The sequence below is a fragment of the Pelophylax lessonae genome, assembly GCF_965119305.1.
Source record: "Pelophylax lessonae genome assembly, chromosome: 1".
NCBI classification, from domain to species: Eukaryota; Metazoa; Chordata; class Amphibia; order Anura; family Ranidae; genus Pelophylax; species Pelophylax lessonae.
The window spans coordinates 716,718,813-716,737,025 of record NC_138768.1 but is presented as its reverse complement, the minus strand read 5'-3'; the positions used below and the strand labels follow the sequence as shown (position 1 = coordinate 716,737,025).

The window sequence follows — 18,213 nt, the reverse complement described above, 5'->3', positions numbered from 1 at the left end:
CAGTAGGAGAGAGTTGGCTAATGTATGAGGCATATCATAAATCCTATAAGGAAGTAGGAAGATTAACACAAACGTGGGACTATAGTCCCAGAAGGCATGCACCGGTCTTGGAAACTGTAGGAGAAAGGCAATTAGTAATGATTAAGTTATTGATAAGAGTAAGGAGTAAATTTGTTGGTTCAAAGTGGGTAGTCCCTCTGGGGGAGAACCAGTCCATAGCTGACCGGTGAGTAGAATCCAACAGTCGATGCTTGTTGCACTGAACTTGCTGTCGAAGAGGGGTACAAGTAGGTAATGGAAGGATGTCTCAGGTTCTCAGGGTGGGACCGCCAAATAGTGATGAGTGGGAGTGATGAGGGGATAAATCTGGCGATCCAGGAGTGGGAGACCTTTTATTAACAGAAGGAGCGTATGGAAAGTCCATACTCTGCCTCAGAGTCTGAGGCAGGGGATATTTCGCTAGGTAAGCGCCCCATTTGGATAGTCTGTGGGTTCGGACGTGCAGAAAGGAAGGCGACCAGTGAGTCTCTCCTGAGAAGCTGTTTAAGTTCCATACGAACGTCGTGTAGCGTTGGGGGGGGGGGGGCTGAAGATCCATTTGTTGAGAATGGCCCTTCTTGCCAGCATGTAAAATGTAGAGAGCCATGGTCTATGCTTCACCATTAGGGACAATTGGAATTTATCAAGAGCCAAAACTCGACCGTCTAGAAGGCCAAACAAGAGCATCAGAGGATGGTTTATAACAGGGATGCCTGTGATAGATGATGCAAAAGATTCAATCTTGTTTCAAAATTTGATGATGGCTGGACAGTGCCACAGCCTGTGCGCTAGAGTGGGTCTATGAGCCATGCACCATGAGCATTTTTGTGGGGTATTAGCCGATGAAGACATTGAGAAAGGGGCATAGGCCCGGTGAACAATTTTTAATTGTTGTTCCCTCCAGAATTCAAGTCCGCATTGTGTAATACCCTTTAAGTATATAGTAATGAAGCCTGTCATACTGGAAGTCTTTGTACCAGGGTGAAAGGGCCAGGGGGTTCCGCAACGACAATCTCCAAGACTGGAGGGGTTTGTAAATATCCAATATACTTGGTTTGGGGAGCTCCATAAATTTGTCCAGTGATGGGCTAAAGCGTTTGATCTTGTCCTGACACATGTGGGTAGCAAAGGTAATTGATGTAAGTGGAGAAAATGGTTGGATGGAATGAGGAACGTTCTTGAGATAGTTTCCAGAGGTAGGGGATTACCAGTGTTAAGGTCAAAGAGCTGGTGAAAAAACTTCAGGCCTTTGCCGGGCCACGAGGAGAATGCCGGTAATTGCCGTGGATGTGAAAACATAGGATGGCCTTCCAAAGGTAGAAATCTGGTAATCGACTGAGGGAGGTTAAGTATTTTTTACAAGTTTCCCGCCATGCCACAATGGTATCTCGGAGAAGGCAGTTATTTCTAAGGGGTGGGGGAATGGAGGCCATTGGACAATGCAACAGGGCACCCAAGGAGAGAGGGGCCACCGTTTGGGATTCAATTCGAAAATTGGAATACCGTGAAAGACCTGATACCCAGTCCAACCCAATACGCAAGAGACAAGCAATATTATAAAGCCTAACATCAGGTAGATTGGCCCCTCATTGTGTCATTGTGTCATTGTGTTTTGAGTAGAGGTATGGTCTGAAGGGGGTATAAGAGTTTGGGGAAGGACATCATTTTATATAAATGGCATCTGCCAAGAAGGGAAAGAGGATGTTCCGACCATGCTTCCAGTTGATTAATTTTTGATCTTCTATCTTTTTTGATGACAGGGGGGAAATTTAATGTGTAGACAGAGGAGGGGGATTTGCCAATATTTATACCAAGGTATTTAATGTGTGACTTTGCTATCTTGAAAATCGAATAATGTGACCAGCTAGAAAAGAGGGAGGATTTCACTTTTATTAAAGTTAATTTTCAGCCCTGAACAAAGACGAAATTTAGAGAAGATGTCATGGATACACGGGATATCAGCGGAGGGATTGGACGTGAAGATGAGTATGTCCTCTGCAAACAAGGCTGTACGAATCTCTTGATCACCGACACGAACCCCATGTAGCTCCGGGTGAGAGAGCAAGAAGCGCGAAAGGGGTTCCATGGCCAGGTTACACAAAAGGGGAGATAGAGGGCACCCTTGTCTGGTGCCCTTGTGGAGGGGAAAGGATTCCAACGGGTGTCCATTAGTGATAACCATGGCACTGGGGGATGAGTACATTGCCTTGACGAGATGCAGAAAAGGACGAATTTCTGTAGTACCCTAAAAAGCCAAGAGAAAACGACATTATCGAACGCCTTTTGTGCATCCAAGGTTACGATAGTCATGTCATGAGATGGGTAAAGTTTGGCCTGTTCCAGTACCGCCAGGACTTTTCTGATATTGGTTGTTGCCGATCGGCCTTTGGTGAAACCGGCTTGAGCCGGGGGAATAATGTCTGGCAGGATGTGGGCTAGTCTGGAAGCCATGATTTTGGACAAAATCTAGATTTAGAAGCGATATAGGGCGGTAAGAGCCTGGTTCTAGTGGGTCTTTACCCGGCTTGGGGATCAACTTGACGTGAGCTTGGAACCCTGTCGGTAGGTAGCTGCCCCCATCAAGAATGTGTTGGTATACCCCTTGTAGTGTCGGAGCGATCGAATTTCCCACAAGTTTAAAAAAATTGGAAGTGTAACCGTCAGGACCAGGAGCTTTACCTGGGGATAAAGAGGTTATCACCTCTGTGATCTCTTCAATCGTCACAGGGGCGTTCAGCCGCTCGAAATCCGACGGATTTAGTGTGGGGAGCTTGATATCTTTAAGGAATTGTTCAGCGTGGCTATCATCGATAGTGTCAGGGCCATATAATGAGGAATAAAAGGTTTGCATCACTTTGGCAATATTAGTAGGGGAGGTGAAGGTGTTTCCCGTTGAGTCTTTTAATTTTAGGAATGTGTACAGGGGCGTGGGGGCCTTTACAGAGGTGGGCTAGCAATTTCCCGGCCTTGTAACCGAATTTATGAAGACTGAGGTCTTGAAGTGACTGTCTAAATTTCTCTTTAGACTACGCCCAGTGGTCAAAAGCAGCTTTGGCCTCTTTCCCATTTGCTCTATTTACCGGGGAGTTGTGGAGGGAAAGTTGGTTTTGGGCTAGACGTAGGTTGTCACTAGCACTTTTATGAGTTGCAACAAACGACAAAATCCTGCCTCTGAGGACCGATTTACCAGCCTCCCAGAGAAGGATAGGGTCCGTTGTATGTTGAACGTTATCTCGGAGATAATCAGTCCGCGTAGTCTGCAGAATATCTTTCAATTCCTCATTATCAGAGAGATGAGAAGGAAAATGCCAGAGTCTCGGGGAGGGGGGGGGCCGGGGGCCATTGTGAGGGTGGGAGAAAAACGTGTATTCCCTACCTAGGGGATGAGACAATCTCCAAGTGCCAGTGAGGATACAAAATCCGGAAGCAGGGAGAGTGGCGTCAGGGAGGGGGAAGTTAGGGTGCCTCCTTTTGATCTATCTTCCAAGGGGTCCATGATGGATTTAAAATCTTCCCCCTACTAGTAAGGGGAGGTGGGCATTAGGGGCAAGTTGTGAAGTCAAAGTAGGCTTTGGTAGGAGAGTTGGGGGCATATACATTGGCGATGGCGTATACCGTGTCATGAATCTTGAGTGTTAGGAGCAGGAGCCTGCCCTCCGAATCTGGTGTAACAGTGAGGACTTCACATGGGAGGTTCTTGTTGTCAAGTACAAGGACACCAGCCTTGTGTTTGGGTGAGTCAGAGCCGAGGACCTTACCCACCCAAAGTTTTTTTCATGCGGTGATGGTCACTGGGGTTAAGATGGGATTCCTGCAAAAGCACGATATCCGCTTTAAGTCTTTTTAAGTGACGCAGGACCGCCATTCTCTTATGGGGAGAACGCAAACCCTTGACATCCCAGGAGACTATGTTAAAATTAAGGAGGATGGAGGGGGAGAGGTTTTATATGAAGAATTGGAGGATATGTGGAAAGGTACAAAGAGAGTGTATGAAACTGGTGCAACAAGCTACAGTGTGGAAAGGTGAGAAAGCTTGCCTCATGTCGGATGGGGATGGAGAAGGTGTTCTCGGCCACATAAAAGAAATTCAAAATAAACAACACTAAAAGGAGAAAAACACATACTGAAGAAGTCTGGGACTTCACTTTTTTCCCAATGAGACCCATATTCCAGTCATGGCGTTACCGGAGTCATCCTGAGGTCGGCTGATAGACCAGATATGGTTTCCGGAACTCTGAGAGCACCTTTGAAGAGCTGCAGCACCCGCGAGGAGTAGTAAGCAGTCAGAAACAGCCCAGAGGAGGAGGACCTCTGAAGCCGAGTAAGGCCACTCCGGTAAGGCTGTGGTCGAAGAGCTGTAATTGAAAAGTAACACAAAGAGGAAGAGAAAATACAAGCAGGTATCAATTTAACCCGTAGAAGGGAAATACCAAGCAGTGAGCAATTCAAAATATGAGTACAGTAGTATTAAAGGAGAACTCTAATGTAAATCATAACCTGAGCAGAGAGCAGCGATACAGAAATCCTAGTGCTTCGTAGGACAGAGGGGTAAATCATTGGGGCCTCAAAGGAGAGAGATCGGCGTGGTCTGTCTCTACGGGACCTGGAAGAATAACGGGGCCTTTTGGGCGAGTCCTTCCTGGGGCTGCGGAGATCCCTGTTGCCAGGGGAGGATGCCGGGTTAGGAGAGGTTTGAGTCTCAAAGGAGATATGCAGATGCGCTTGCATATAGTTAGCTGCTTCGTCCGGGTGATGGAAAGCTTTGGTTTCACCAGTGGCAGTATTGAGGCGTAGGACCGCGGGATAGGCCAGGGTGAACTTCAAACCATTTTGATATAGCGCAGAACAGGTGGGTTGAAAGGCTTTGCGTCTTGCGACTTCCTGCGAGTAGTCCGCAAACAGGAGGAACTTGTGGCCATCCACTTGAAGAGATTTGGCGTTCCTAAAAGACCTTTAATATAGCAACCCGATCTGCATAATTGAGGTAGAGCACAATGACAGGGTGCGGTGTGCGCCGATCGTTGGACGGTGGGCCTATTCTGTGGGCTCTTTCCACTGTACAAGGCATAGTGAGCCCTAAGGCCTGGGGAATTCGTGCTGAGCAAAGGCTAGGGAGAGCCGCAGCTAGGATAGATTCAGGAACCGCAATGATGCACAGGTTGTTCCTGAGGGAGCGATTTTCCAGGTCCTCCAGTTTGTCAAGAACGTACTGCTGGGTTTGTGCTGTCTTTTGATCGTTCATCATGCTGGATTGAATCTCCTCCTCATAGAGCCTGTGTTCAAGGTCAGTGAGTCTCTTAGCCTGGTCACCTTGCTCCCTGCGTAGCTGTGCTATCCCTGCTGTGACTGCAGTATCCACCGCTGCTGTTCTGGTCGGGGAGAGGAGTCCCTGCTTGGGAAGGCATCTGAGCCGCGGACCCCGCCAGATCCTACATGGTGCTGGCGGCCATATTGGATACACAGGGAGCAGAGGAGTCGTGTTCGGGTGGGCTTCCCCAGAGCCCGGGACACCGTGAATGATGTATCGGTCCGTGGCTGGTGGAGAGCGGAATGTCCCGGAGATGGATGCGGGCGGCAGCGGGCGGTGATGTAGCCTTTAGCCGGGTTTTATACAGCGATCACTCCGGAGCCGCCGTGTACACTGCCTAACTCATCTGGCGCCGGAATCAGAAGTTGCTGCAGTGTTTTAAGGGGGACCCCCATATAAAACGCATAAAGGCCAAGGACCAGTACTGGGTGGCAACGTACTTAGACCCCAGGTACAAACACAAAATGGCAGAAATGTTACCACAATGCTTTTCCGTGCGCTGGTAGAGGAATTTCCAGTCACAGAGAGACAGTTGCAGGTAGCAATCCAACCGCGCCTGCAAGAAGAGGGTAGTTGGAAGATATCTTGGTCACTTCAGATATGAGATCCTTCTTTCAGCCGAACCATCGACAGCTGTACTCCGGATCCAGCATGAGGGAAGGCCTAGACCGACAGGTGTCCGACTACATCGGGTTAACGGCCGATGTGGACGCTCTGAGGAGTGATGAACCCCTGGACTACTGGGTGGGCAGGCTTGACCTCTGGTCAGAGCTTGCACAATTTGCAATGGAAATGTTGGCTTGCCCCCCATCCAGTGTCCTGTCCAAAAGGACGTTCAGCGCAGCAGGGGGGATCGTGACCGATAAACGCACTCGCCTAGCTCATGACAGTGTAGACTACCTCACATTTATAAAAATGAATGAGGCATGGATCTCTGAGGAATACAACACATGTAACCAGTAGACCAGGTTTTATCGAAATTCCTCCACCCACAACAATTCCTGGTCCTTGGCTTCACTACATACATCGGCATAAAAGGCATTTCATGTCCATTGAATGGCAAATTTATGGGGCCTTTCAGGGCCGACAATTATTTTTTCTGTGAATGCCTAATGTACCTCCAGCCACCAAATACTAAGTTCTTAAGTGTTTAGTTTACTAAGTGCTGTCAGTTCAAACCATATGAGCTAATTTTTGGAGCCTATACAGGCCGACACTTACGGTTCTGTGTACTGTGAACGCCTATCGTACCTCTAGCCATCAAAAACGAAGTTCTTTGCTGTCAGTTCAACCCATATGAGCTAATTTTTGGAGCCTATACAGGTCGCCACTTCTGTATACTGTGAACGCCTACTGTACCTCTAGTCATCATATACTACATTCTTTGCTGTCAGTTCAACCCACGTGAGCTAATTTTTGCAGCCTATACAGGCCGACACTTACTTCTGTATACTGTGTGAATGCCTAATGTACCTTCAGCCACAGAATACTACGTACTTAGCTGTCAGGTAAACCCATGTGGGCTAATTTTTGGGGCCTATACAGGCCAACACTTACTTCTGTATCCTGTGAATGCCTAATGTACCTTCAGCCACAGAATACTACGTTCTTAGCTGTCAGGTAAACGCATGTGGGCTAATTTTTGGGGCCCGGAATGGCCGACACTTGTTTGTTTATCCTGTGAATGCCTACTTTTTCAGACTGGAAATGGAAAAACAATGGGTCTGTAAAGGTTTCGCCAAATTGTGGAATGGATGCGGACCCATTTTACAGATGTGTGAATGGACCCTATATGTATTAGACAATGTATTTACCGGCTGCTGTCAGTTCTGGCTGATTTATGAAAAAAATATATATTTTTTTTGCTGTAAAAAAAAAAAAAATGTAGGACAACTTTTTCAATTGCAATACTTCTGTTATGACATTGTCCATGTGCTGGGACTATTTGTGCACAGCTTGTACATGTTTTGTGGCTGCAAATATGACCTAAAGGTTTTTAAAGTTCGCCCCCTATTAAAGTCAATGGGGCCCGCCGCGAACTCGCGGTTCGCGGACTTTTGAGAAAATTTGCGGCTGGCGTTCGTGAACCGCCCCGGCCGATGTTCGTCCATCACTATTATACAGACCTCAATGTGTAATGTATGGTACAATGTATAACACATTGTGCTATATATAACATTGTGCTGACTATAACACGCTAAGCTTTAAAAGAACACACACAGCACATTGTGTTAAATATCACACAAGGTGTTTACATCAGGTGTCCCTGTCAGATTGCCCCTTTACATCAGATTGCCCCTTTACATCAGATTGCCCCTCTACATCAGCGTGCCCCTTTTCATCGGAGTCCCCGTCAGAGTGCCCCCCTTATATCACTGTTCCCCATCAGAGTTCCCCTTTAAATCAGAGTCCCAATCAGAGTGCCCCTATGTGTCCCGGTCAGAGCTGTGTGTTTTGTACTCACAATATTCCCGCAATTTTCTCAATAAGAATCTCAAATAAGAATAATCCGCCCAATAAGAATCGTTTTCCATCGCACGCATGCGCAGATAGTGAGGCAGAATCTAACATTCAGATTCTAGTCCCTCCGTGCTCTGTCTCTCGTCGGATAATGCATCGGACAAACTGCGCATGGCAGTGTAATCGTCACGCCAGCTGATCGGGGTATCAGCTGGTGTGATGTCACGTACTGTGCATGCGCAGTTCGTCAGATGCATTATTCGACAGAACATCCTGCTCTCTTTACCCCCCATTAGACTGGATAGCCGTAAATCTGACCCCCCTCCCTGTGTATTGTAATTATTGGCGGTTTCTTGCTAGCGTATTATGACTTCTTATTTGCCGCCCATATAGTAATCTTTTGCTTTGTGTGTGTGATCAAGTCAGTACTCTTGGTGTGTCTATTACTTCCTCCAATGCTCCACTATACCCCCGTCCAAGTCAGGAATTTTAATCAGGAAGCAGAGCCTACATGTTGCATTATTTACTATTAAAATTGTATAAACATTTAAATAATACAGTTTCCAATACTAAAATATATATATAATTTTATTTATTTTTTTTTTTTTTTAATCTAAAAATGAAAATGGATTACTGCTGGTATAAAAAGACTATTCATATTAACTGTGTACTTTGGGGTGATGAGACATTTTGCTTTTCTTCAGGTCGGCACTGTGAAGTCCATCATATGACTGGAAACTACATGTGGGATCAGAAGACAAATCTTTCATTCGATATTGGTACTAATAAAGACAGCCTGCTGCCAATTTGGTGGGATGGATCAGAGCCACTTTGGGTTACTATGGAAAAGGCAAAAAGAAATGTCTATATGTATTACTGGCCAGGTAAAGTAGCTCAAACCTAACAATTCTATACTGTACTTTACAGGGATCAGACCTAAAGTGTTACTAAACCCACAACTAGTGTTGAGCGAACACGGACTGTATTATTCGTGTTCGTACCGAATAATTGGATTTTTTGTACCCGAACACGGACACGGACACTTTACTGTATGTTCGGGTAAAAATCCGTGTTCGGTCGTTTTATTTCCGGGTTTTGCATGCTTTGGCGCTCTTTTCATGGCGGGCTTTCAACAGCCAATCAACAATCGTTTAACTGGTGTGCCTTAAGCCATCCCAGCCATGCCTGCAAATGTCTCAGTAGCTGTGATTGGCCGTCTGAAGCATGTGACCAAGTCTTTATAAGTTCGAGGCAGCCGCAGCGGCGTCATTATGCTGCTTAGATTCAGGGACAGAGCACACATCAACGTGCTGGCTGCTGATTAGGGAAAGATAGGCAGGAAAAAACCATTTGTGTCCGGATAGAATTGAGGGACAGGTCGGAGTGTTTAGGCAGGGCGAGTTGTAGGCATTTTAGGGATAGAGTCTGCTGAATTATATAGGGTCAGTGTCTTCTACAAACTACAATCGATATTGCTGTGTGGGGGGTGGGGTGAATCTGCACTCAATCCTGATCTACGATCTCTTCTCAATCCTGTTAGGGACAGAGTCTGCTGAATTTTAGGGAAACTGTGTTCTACAAACTACAATCGATATTGCTGTGTGGGGGGTGGGGTGAATCTGCACTCAATCCTGATCTACGATCTCTTCTCAATCCTGTTAGGGACAGAGTCTGCTGAATTTTAGGGAAACTGTGTTCTACAAACTACAATCGATATTGCTGTGTGGGGGGTGGGGTGAATCTGCACTCAATCCTGATCTACGATCTCTTCTCAATCCTGTTAGGGACAGAGTCTGCTGAATTTTAGGGAAACTGTGTTCTACAAACTACAATCGATATTGCTGTGTGGTGTGGGATTGGAGATAGGCAGGTGTCAGTGATCCACATCCATTTTTCTGTGTGTGAGCTGCAGTGAACACAATCTTTTTGGGCTGCAGTGAACACAATCTTTTTGGGCTGCAGTGAACACAATCTTTTTGGGCTGCAGTGAACACAATCTTTTTGGGCTGCAGTGAACACAATCTTTTTGGGGTGCAGTGAACAAAATCTTTTTGGGGTGCAGTGAACACAATCCTTTTTGGTGTGCAGTGAACACAATCTTTGTGGGGTGCAGTGAACAAAATCCTTTGTGGGGTGCAGTGAACACAATCTTTTTGGGGTGCAGTGAACAAAATCCTTTTTGGGGTGCAGTGAACAACATCCTTTTTGGGGTGCAGTGAACACAATCTTTTTGGGGTGCAGTGAACAAAATCCTTTGTGGGGTGCAGTGAACACAATCTTTTTGGGGTGCAGTGAACACAATCTTTTTGGGGTGGAGTGAACAACATCCTTTTTGGGGTGCAGTGAACAAAATCCTTTTTGGGGTGCAGTGAACAAAATCATTTTTGGGGTGCAGTGAACACAATCTTTTTGGGGTGCAGTGAACACAATCTTTGTGGGGTGCAGTGAACACAATCTTTTTGGGGTGGAGTGAACAACATCCTTTTTGGGGTGCAGTGAACAAAATCCTTTTTGGGGTGCAGTGAACAACATCCTTTTTGGGGTGCAGTGAACACAATCTTTTTGGGGTGCAGTGAACACAATCTTTGTGGGGTACAGTGAACAGAATCTTTGTGGGGTGCAGTGAACACAATCTTTGGGGGGTACAGTGAACACAATCTTTGTGAGGTGCAGTGAACACAATCTTTGTGGGGTGCAGTGAACACAATCATTGTGGGGTGCAGTGAACTCAATCTTTGTGGGGTACAGTGAACACAATCTCATACTGAAGGTTTGAGGGTGCTGCCTGTTCCATACTCCCCCTACTCCTCATCTAGCCTTTTAGGGGTACAAACAATAGTAATTGGGGCCTAGTGTGGTTGTGTACGTGTGATATACATACACTTTTTTGGGATCATATTTTCTATTCCGCTATTTAATCAAAAACCTTTGGGGATCAGTTAAATTGGGGGATAGTCTGTGTTGGTACGTGTGAGAGAGATCCACCTTTCCAAGTTGTTGGGGTTCATCTCATACTTCTGAAGGTTTGAGGGTGCTGCCTGTTCCATACTCCCCCCTACTCCTAGCCTTTTAGGGGTACAAACAATAGTAATTGGGGCCTAGTGTGGTTGTGTACGTGTGATATACATACACTTTTTTGGGATCATATTTTCTATTCCGCTATTTAATCAAAAACCTCTGGGGATCAGTTAAATTGGGGGATAGTCTGTGTTGGTACGTGTGAGAGAGATCCACCTTTCCAAGTTGTTGGGGTTCATCTCATACTTCTGAAGGTTTGAGGGTGCTGCCTGTTCCATACTCCCCCTACTCCTAGCCTTTTAGGGGTACAAACAATAGTAATTGGGGCCTAGTGTGGTTGTGTACGTGTGATATACATACACTTTTTTGGGATCATATTTTCTATTCCGCTATTTAATCAAAAACCTTTGGGGATCAGTTAAATTGGGGGATAGTCTGTGTTGGTACGTGTGAGAGAGATCCACCTTTCCAAGTTGTTGGGGTTCATCTCATACTTCTGAAGGTTTGAGGGTGCTGCCTGTTCCATACTCCCCCTACTCCTAGCCTTTTAGGGGTACAAACAATAGTAATTGGGGCCTAGTGTGGTTGTGTACGTGTGATATACATACACTTTTTTGGGATCATATTTTCTATTCCGCTATTTAATCAAAAACCTCTGGGGATCAGTTAAATTGGGGGATAGTCTGTGTTGGTACGTGTGAGAGAGATCCACCTTTCCAAGTTGTTGGGGTTCATCTCATACTTCTGAAGGTTTGAGGGTGCTGCCTGTTCCATACTCCCCCTACTCCTAGCCTTTTAGGGGTACAAACAATAGTAATTGGGGCCTAGTGTGGTTGTGTACGTGTGATATACATACACTTTTTTGGGATCATATTTTCTATTCCGCTATTTAATCAAAAACCTCTGGGGATCAGTTAAATTGGGGGATAGTCTGTGTTGGTACGTGTGAGAGAGATCCACCTTTCCAAGTTGTTGGGGTTCATCTCATACTTCTGAAGGTTTGAGGGTGCTGCCTGTTCCATACTCCCCCCTACTCCTAGCCTTTTAGGGGTACAAACAATAGTAATTGGGGCCTAGTGTGGTTGTGTACGTGTGATATACATACACTTTTTTGGGATCATATTTTCTATTCCGCTATTTAATCAAAAACCTCTGGGGATCAGTTAAATTGGGGGATAGTCTGTGTTGGTACGTGTGAGAGAGATCCACCTTTCCAAGTTGTTGGGGTTCATCTCATACTTCTGAAGGTTTGAGGGTGCTGCCTGTTCCATACTCCCCCCTACTCCTAGCCTTTTAGGGGTACAAACAATAGTAATTGGGGCCTAGTGTGGTTGTGTACGTGTGATATACATACACTTTTTTGGGATCATATTTTCTATTCCGCTATTTAATCAAAAACCTCTGGGGATCAGTTAAATTGGGGGATAGTCTGTGTTGGTACGTGTGAGAGAGATCCACCTTTCCAAGTTGTTGGGGTTCATCTCATACTTCTGAAGGTTTGAGGGTGCTGCCTGTTCCATACTCCCCCTACTCCTAGCCTTTTAGGGGTACAAACAATAGTAATTGGGGCCTAGTGTGGTTGTGTACGTGTGATATACATACACTTTTTTGGGATCATATTTTCTATTCCGCTATTTAATCAAAAACCTCTGGGGATCAGTTAAATTGGGGGATAGTCTGTGTTGGTACGTGTGAGAGAGATCCACCTTTCCAAGTTGTTGGGGTTCATCTCATACTTCTGAAGGTTTGAGGGTGCTGCCTGTTCCATACTCCCCCTACTCCTAGCCTTTTAGGGGTACAAACAATAGTAATTGGGGCCTAGTGTGGTTGTGTACGTGTGATATACATACACTTTTTTGGGATCATATTTTCTATTCCGCTATTTAATCAAAAACCTTTGGGGATCAGTTAAATTGGGGGATAGTCTGTGTTGGTACGTGTGAGAGAGATCCACCTTTCCAAGTTGTTGGGGTTCATCTCATACTTCTGAAGGTTTGAGGGTGCTGCCTGTTCCATACTCCCCCCTACTCCTCATCTAGCCTTTTAGGGGTACAAACAATAGTAATTGGGGCCTAGTGTGGTTGTGTACGTGCGAGATACATACACTTTTTTTGATCATATTTCCTATTCCGCTATTCAATAAAAACCTTTGGGGATCAATTAAATTGCGGGATAGTCTGTGTCGGTACGTGTGAGATCCACCTTTCCAAGTTTTTGGGGTTCATCTCATACTTCTGAAGCTTTGAGGGTGCTGCCTGTTCCATACTCCTCCTCCTCCTCATCCATCCTTTTAGGTGTACAAACAATAGTAATTGGGGCCTAGTGTGCTTCTGTACGTGTGAGATACATACACATTTTTTGATCATATTTCCTATTCCGCTATTCAATAAAAACCTTTGGGGATCAATTAAATTGCGGAATAGTCTGTGTCGGTACGTGTGAGATCCACCTTTCCAAGTTTTTGGGGTTCATCTCATACTTCTGAAGCTTTGAGGGTGCTGCCTGTTCCATACTCCTCCTCCTCCTCATCCATCCTTTTAGGTGTACAAACAATAGTAATTGGGGCCTAGTGTGTTTCTGTACGTGCGAGATACATACACTTTTTTTGATCATATTTCCTATTCCGCTATTCAATAAAAACCTTTGGGGATCAATTAAATTGCGGGATAGTCTGTGTCGGTACGTGTGAGATCCACCTTTCCAAGTTTTTGGGGTTCATCTCATACTTCTGAAGCTTTGAGGGTGCTGCCTGTTCCATACTCCTCCTCCTCCTCATCCATCCTTTTAGGTGTACAAACAATAGTAATTGGGGCCTAGTGTGCTTCTGTACGTGTGAGATACATACACATTTTTTGATCATATTTCCTATTCCGCTATTCAATAAAAACCTTTGGGGATCAATTAAATTGCGGAATAGTCTGTGTCGGTACGTGTGAGATCCACCTTTCCAAGTTTTTGGGGTTCATCTCATACTTCTGAAGCTTTGAGGGTGCTGCCTGTTCCATACTCCTCCTCCTCCTCATCCATCCTTTTAGGTGTACAAACAATAGTAATTGGGGCCTAGTGTGTTTCTGTACGTGCGAGATACATACACTTTTTTTGATCATATTTCCTATTCCGCTATTCAATAAAAACCTTTGGGGATCAATTAAATTGCGGGATAGTCTGTGTCGGTACGTGTGAGATCCACCTTTCCAAGTTTTTGGGGTTCATCTCATACTTCTGAAGCTTTGAGGGTGCTGCCTGTTCCATACTCCTCCTCCTCCTCATCCATCCTTTTAGGTGTACAAACAATAGTAATTGGGGCCTAGTGTGCTTCTGTACGTGTGAGATACATACACATTTTTTGATCATATTTCCTATTCCGCTATTCAATAAAAACCTTTGGGGATCAATTAAATTGCGGGATAGTCTGTGTCGGTACGTGTGAGATCCACCTTTCCAAGTTTTTGGGGTTCATCTCATACTTCTGAAGCTTTGAGGGTGCTGCCTGTTCCATACTCCTCCTCCTCCTCATCCATCCTTTTAGGTGTACAAACAATAGTAATTGGGGCCTAGTGTGCTTCTGTACGTGTGAGATACATACACATTTTTTGATCATATTTCCTATTCCGCTATTCAATAAAAACCTTTGGGGATCAATTAAATTGCGGAATAGTCTGTGTCGGTACGTGTGAGATCCACCTTTCCAAGTTTTTGGGGTTCATCTCATACTTCTGAAGCTTTGAGGGTGCTGCCTGTTCCATACTCCTCCTCCTCCTCATCCATCCTTTTAGGTGTACAAACAATAGTAATTGGGGCCTAGTGTGTTTCTGTACGTGTGAGATACATACACTTTTTTTGATCATATTTCCTATTCCGCTATTCAATAAAAACCTTTGGGGATCAATTGAATTGCGGGATAGTCTGTGTCGGTACGTGTGAGAGAGATCCACCTTTCCAAGTTGTTGGGGTTCATCTCATACTTCTGAAGGTTTGAGGGTGCTGCCTGTTCCATACCCCCCCTACTCCTCATCTAGCCTTTTAGGGGTACAAACAATAGTAATTGGGGCCTAGTGTGGTTGTGTACGTGCGAGATACATACACTTTTTTTGATCATATTTCCTATTCCGCTATTCAATAAAAACCTTTGAGGATCAATTGAATTGCGGGATAGTCTGTGTCGGTACGTGTGAGAGAGATCCACCTTTCCAAGTTGTTGGGGTTCATCTCATACTTCTGAAGGTTTGAGGGTGCTGCCTGTTCCATACTCCCCCTACTCCTCATCTAGCCTTTTAGGGGTACAAACAATAGTAATTGGGGCCTAGTGTGGTTGTGTACGTGTGATATACATACACTTTTTTTGGATCATATTTTCTATTCCGCTATTCAATAAAAACCTTTCTAGGGCAAGATCTTAAATTACAGAAATATGAGGAGACCGTCAAATAAGGGCCGTGGCCTGGGTCGTGGTGCTGCTGGTAGAGCTCCTGTTGCAAGGAGAGGACATGGTCGATCTGTGCCAGCTACACGCACAAGTGAAACACCTTCCTCAAGTGTGAGTAGGCGACAGAACCTGCATCAGTATTTGGTAGGGCATCAAACGCCCCTAGAAGTGATGAGGCCAGAACAAGTTGAGGCGATAGTAGATTGGTTTGCTGCTGACAGTGCCTCCAGTTCCTTCACATTGTCTCCCACCCAGTCTACTGCAGAAAGGTCAGAGTTGGCACCTGCAGCCAATGTCCAACCGTCTTTCACCTCACCCCCTTGCAAATCAGGCCAGCAGTCTGAGCCCCAAGCCATACAGCAGTCTCTTATTCTTTTTGAGGACTCTGTCAGCAGGGTTTCCCAGGGCCATCCACCTAGCCCTGCCCCAGAAGTGGAAGAGATTGAGTGCAGCGATGCCCAACCACTTATTTCTCAAGATGAGTACATGCAAGGATCATCGCAGCACGTCTCCGATGATGACGAAACGCAGGTGCCAACTGCTGCGGCGTTCAGCATTGTGGAGACCGACAAGGAGGGCAGGGGTGAAGACTGGGTGGAAGATGATGTGGAGGACGATGAGGTCCTCGACCCCACATGGAATGAACGTCATGCAGGTGAACTGAGTAGTTTGGAGGAAGAGGCGGTGGTCGCACAGAGCCACCAGCACAGCAGAAGAGGGAGCAGGGTGCAGAAGCGGAGCGGCCGTGCCCTAGACACTACGCCCGCTACTGCCCAACGCAGCAAGGGAACGAGCGCACCAAAGTCAGCTCAAAGGAGTTCTCTAGCGTGGAAGTTCTTTAGAAAATGTGCTGATGACAGGACACGAGTGGTTTGCACCCTGTGCAATCAGAGCTTGAAGCGAGGCATGAACCTTCTCAACCTGAGCACAACCTGCATGATCAGGCATCTAAGTGCAAAGCACGAGCTGCAGTGGAGTACACACCTTCAAAACCAAGAAACGTCTCTGGCTCATCCTGCTTCCTCTTCTGCTGCAGTCTCGGCCGCTCCAGCCACATCTGTAGTGATACCGGCACCTGCCACCCCGCAAACAGACGATCTGTCAGCAACACCACCACCTGGGTCACCAACAACCATCTCCACAATGTCCCGTGGAAGCGTTCAGCTTTCCATCTCCCAAACACTTGAGAGGAAGAGGAAGTACCCCCCTACCCACCCGCGATCCCTGGCCCTGAATGCCAGCATTTCAAAATTATTGGCCTTTGAAATGCTGTCATTCCGTCTGGTGGAGACGCACAGTTTTAAAAACCTTATGTCGGTGGCTGTCCCACAGTACGTCGTGCCCAGCCGCCACTACTTTTCCAGGCAAGCCATCCCTTCCCTGCACAACCAAGTGGGGGAAAAAATCAGGTGTGCACTGCGCAACGCCATCTGTGCCAAGGTCCACCTAACTACGGATACGTGGACCAGTAAGCACGGTCAGGGGCGTTATATCTCCCTAACGGCACACTGGGTAAATGCAGTGGCGGATGGGCCTGAGGCGGATAGCAATTTGGCGCATGTCCTTCCACCACCGAGGATTGCAGGGCGCTTCAGTTTGCCTCCTGTTCCTAACTCCTCCTACTCCGCTTCCTCATCCTCTACCGCCTCCTCATCCGGACAGCGTAACACCTTCACCACCAACTTCAGCACGGCCAGGGGTAAACGACAGCAGGCAGTTTTACAACTTGCCTGTTTGGGGGACAAACCACACACCGCGCAGGAGTTGTGGAGGAGCATGGAACAGCAGACAAATGAGTGGTTGCTGCCAGCGAGCCTCAAGCCCGGCCTGGTGGTGTGCGATAACGGGCGAAATCTCATAGCAGCTCTGGGCCTAGCCGGTTTGACGCACATCCCTTGCCTGGCGCATGTGCTGAATTTGGTGGTGCAGAGGTTCCTTAAAAACTACCCCGATATGTCAGAGCTGCTGCAGAAAGTGCGGGCCGTTTGTGCGCACTTTCGGCGTTCTCACCCTGCTGCTGCTCGCCTGGCAGCGCTGCAGCGTAACTTCGGCCTTCCCGCTCACCGCCTCATATGTGACGTGCCCACAAGGTGGAACTCCACCTTGCACATGCTGGAAAGACTGTGCGAGCAGCAGCAGGCCATAGTGGAGTTTCAGCTGCAGCACGCACGCGTGAGTCGCTCTGCGGAACAGCACCACTTCACCACCAATAACTGGGCCTCCATGCGAGACCTGTGTGCCTTGTTGCGCTGTTTTGAGTACTCCACCAACATGGCCAGTGGCAATGACGCCGTTCTCAGCTTAACTATCCCACTTCTATGCCTCCTTGAAAAAACAATTCGGGCGATGATGGAAGAGGATGTGGCACAGGATGAGGAGGAGGAGGAGGATGAAGAGGTAACATTTCCAAGGCTTTCAGGGCAGTCATTCGCAAGGGGCTCCGAGGGTGGGTTCCTGCACACGCAAACGCCAGGGACGCAATTGTCCAGCAGGGGCACAGTTCTGGAGGATGAGGAGGATGAGGAGGAGGAGGAGCTGGAGGAGGAGATGGAACCATGTTCACAGCAGGGTGGCACCCAGGCCAGCTCATGGCCATCACTGGTGCGTGGCTGGGGGGATACAGAGGACACGGACCATACACCTCCCACAGAGGACAGCCTTTCGTCGCCTCTGGGCAGCCTGGCACACATGAGCGATTACATGCTGCAGTGTCTCCACAACGACCGCCGAGTTGCCCACATTCTAACTTGTGCTGATTACTGGGTGGCCACGCTGCTGGATCCCCGTTACAAGGACAACGTACCGTCCTTAATTCACTCACTGGAGCGCGATCGCAAGATGCGCGAGTACAAGCGCACGCTGGTAGACGCCATGCTGCTGGCATTCCCATCTGACAGCGGGGCCACAGTGGAAGCACAAGGCAGAGGAGGAGGAGGAGGAGGTCGCCAACGCAACCAGGGCA

General features: G+C 46.9%; 1 protein-coding gene across 1 annotated transcript in view; it reads left to right on the top strand.

The window, feature by feature from the left end:
- Positions 1-18,213, top strand: part of ENPP6 (ectonucleotide pyrophosphatase/phosphodiesterase 6) — a 107,859-nt gene that overhangs the window by 17,361 nt on the left and 72,285 nt on the right. Inside the window, exon 2 of the mRNA XM_082243802.1 lies at positions 8,512-8,691. Coding sequence (XP_082099928.1) covers positions 8,512-8,691 — 180 coding nt within the window. The remainder of the gene's footprint in view (positions 1-8,511; positions 8,692-18,213) is intronic.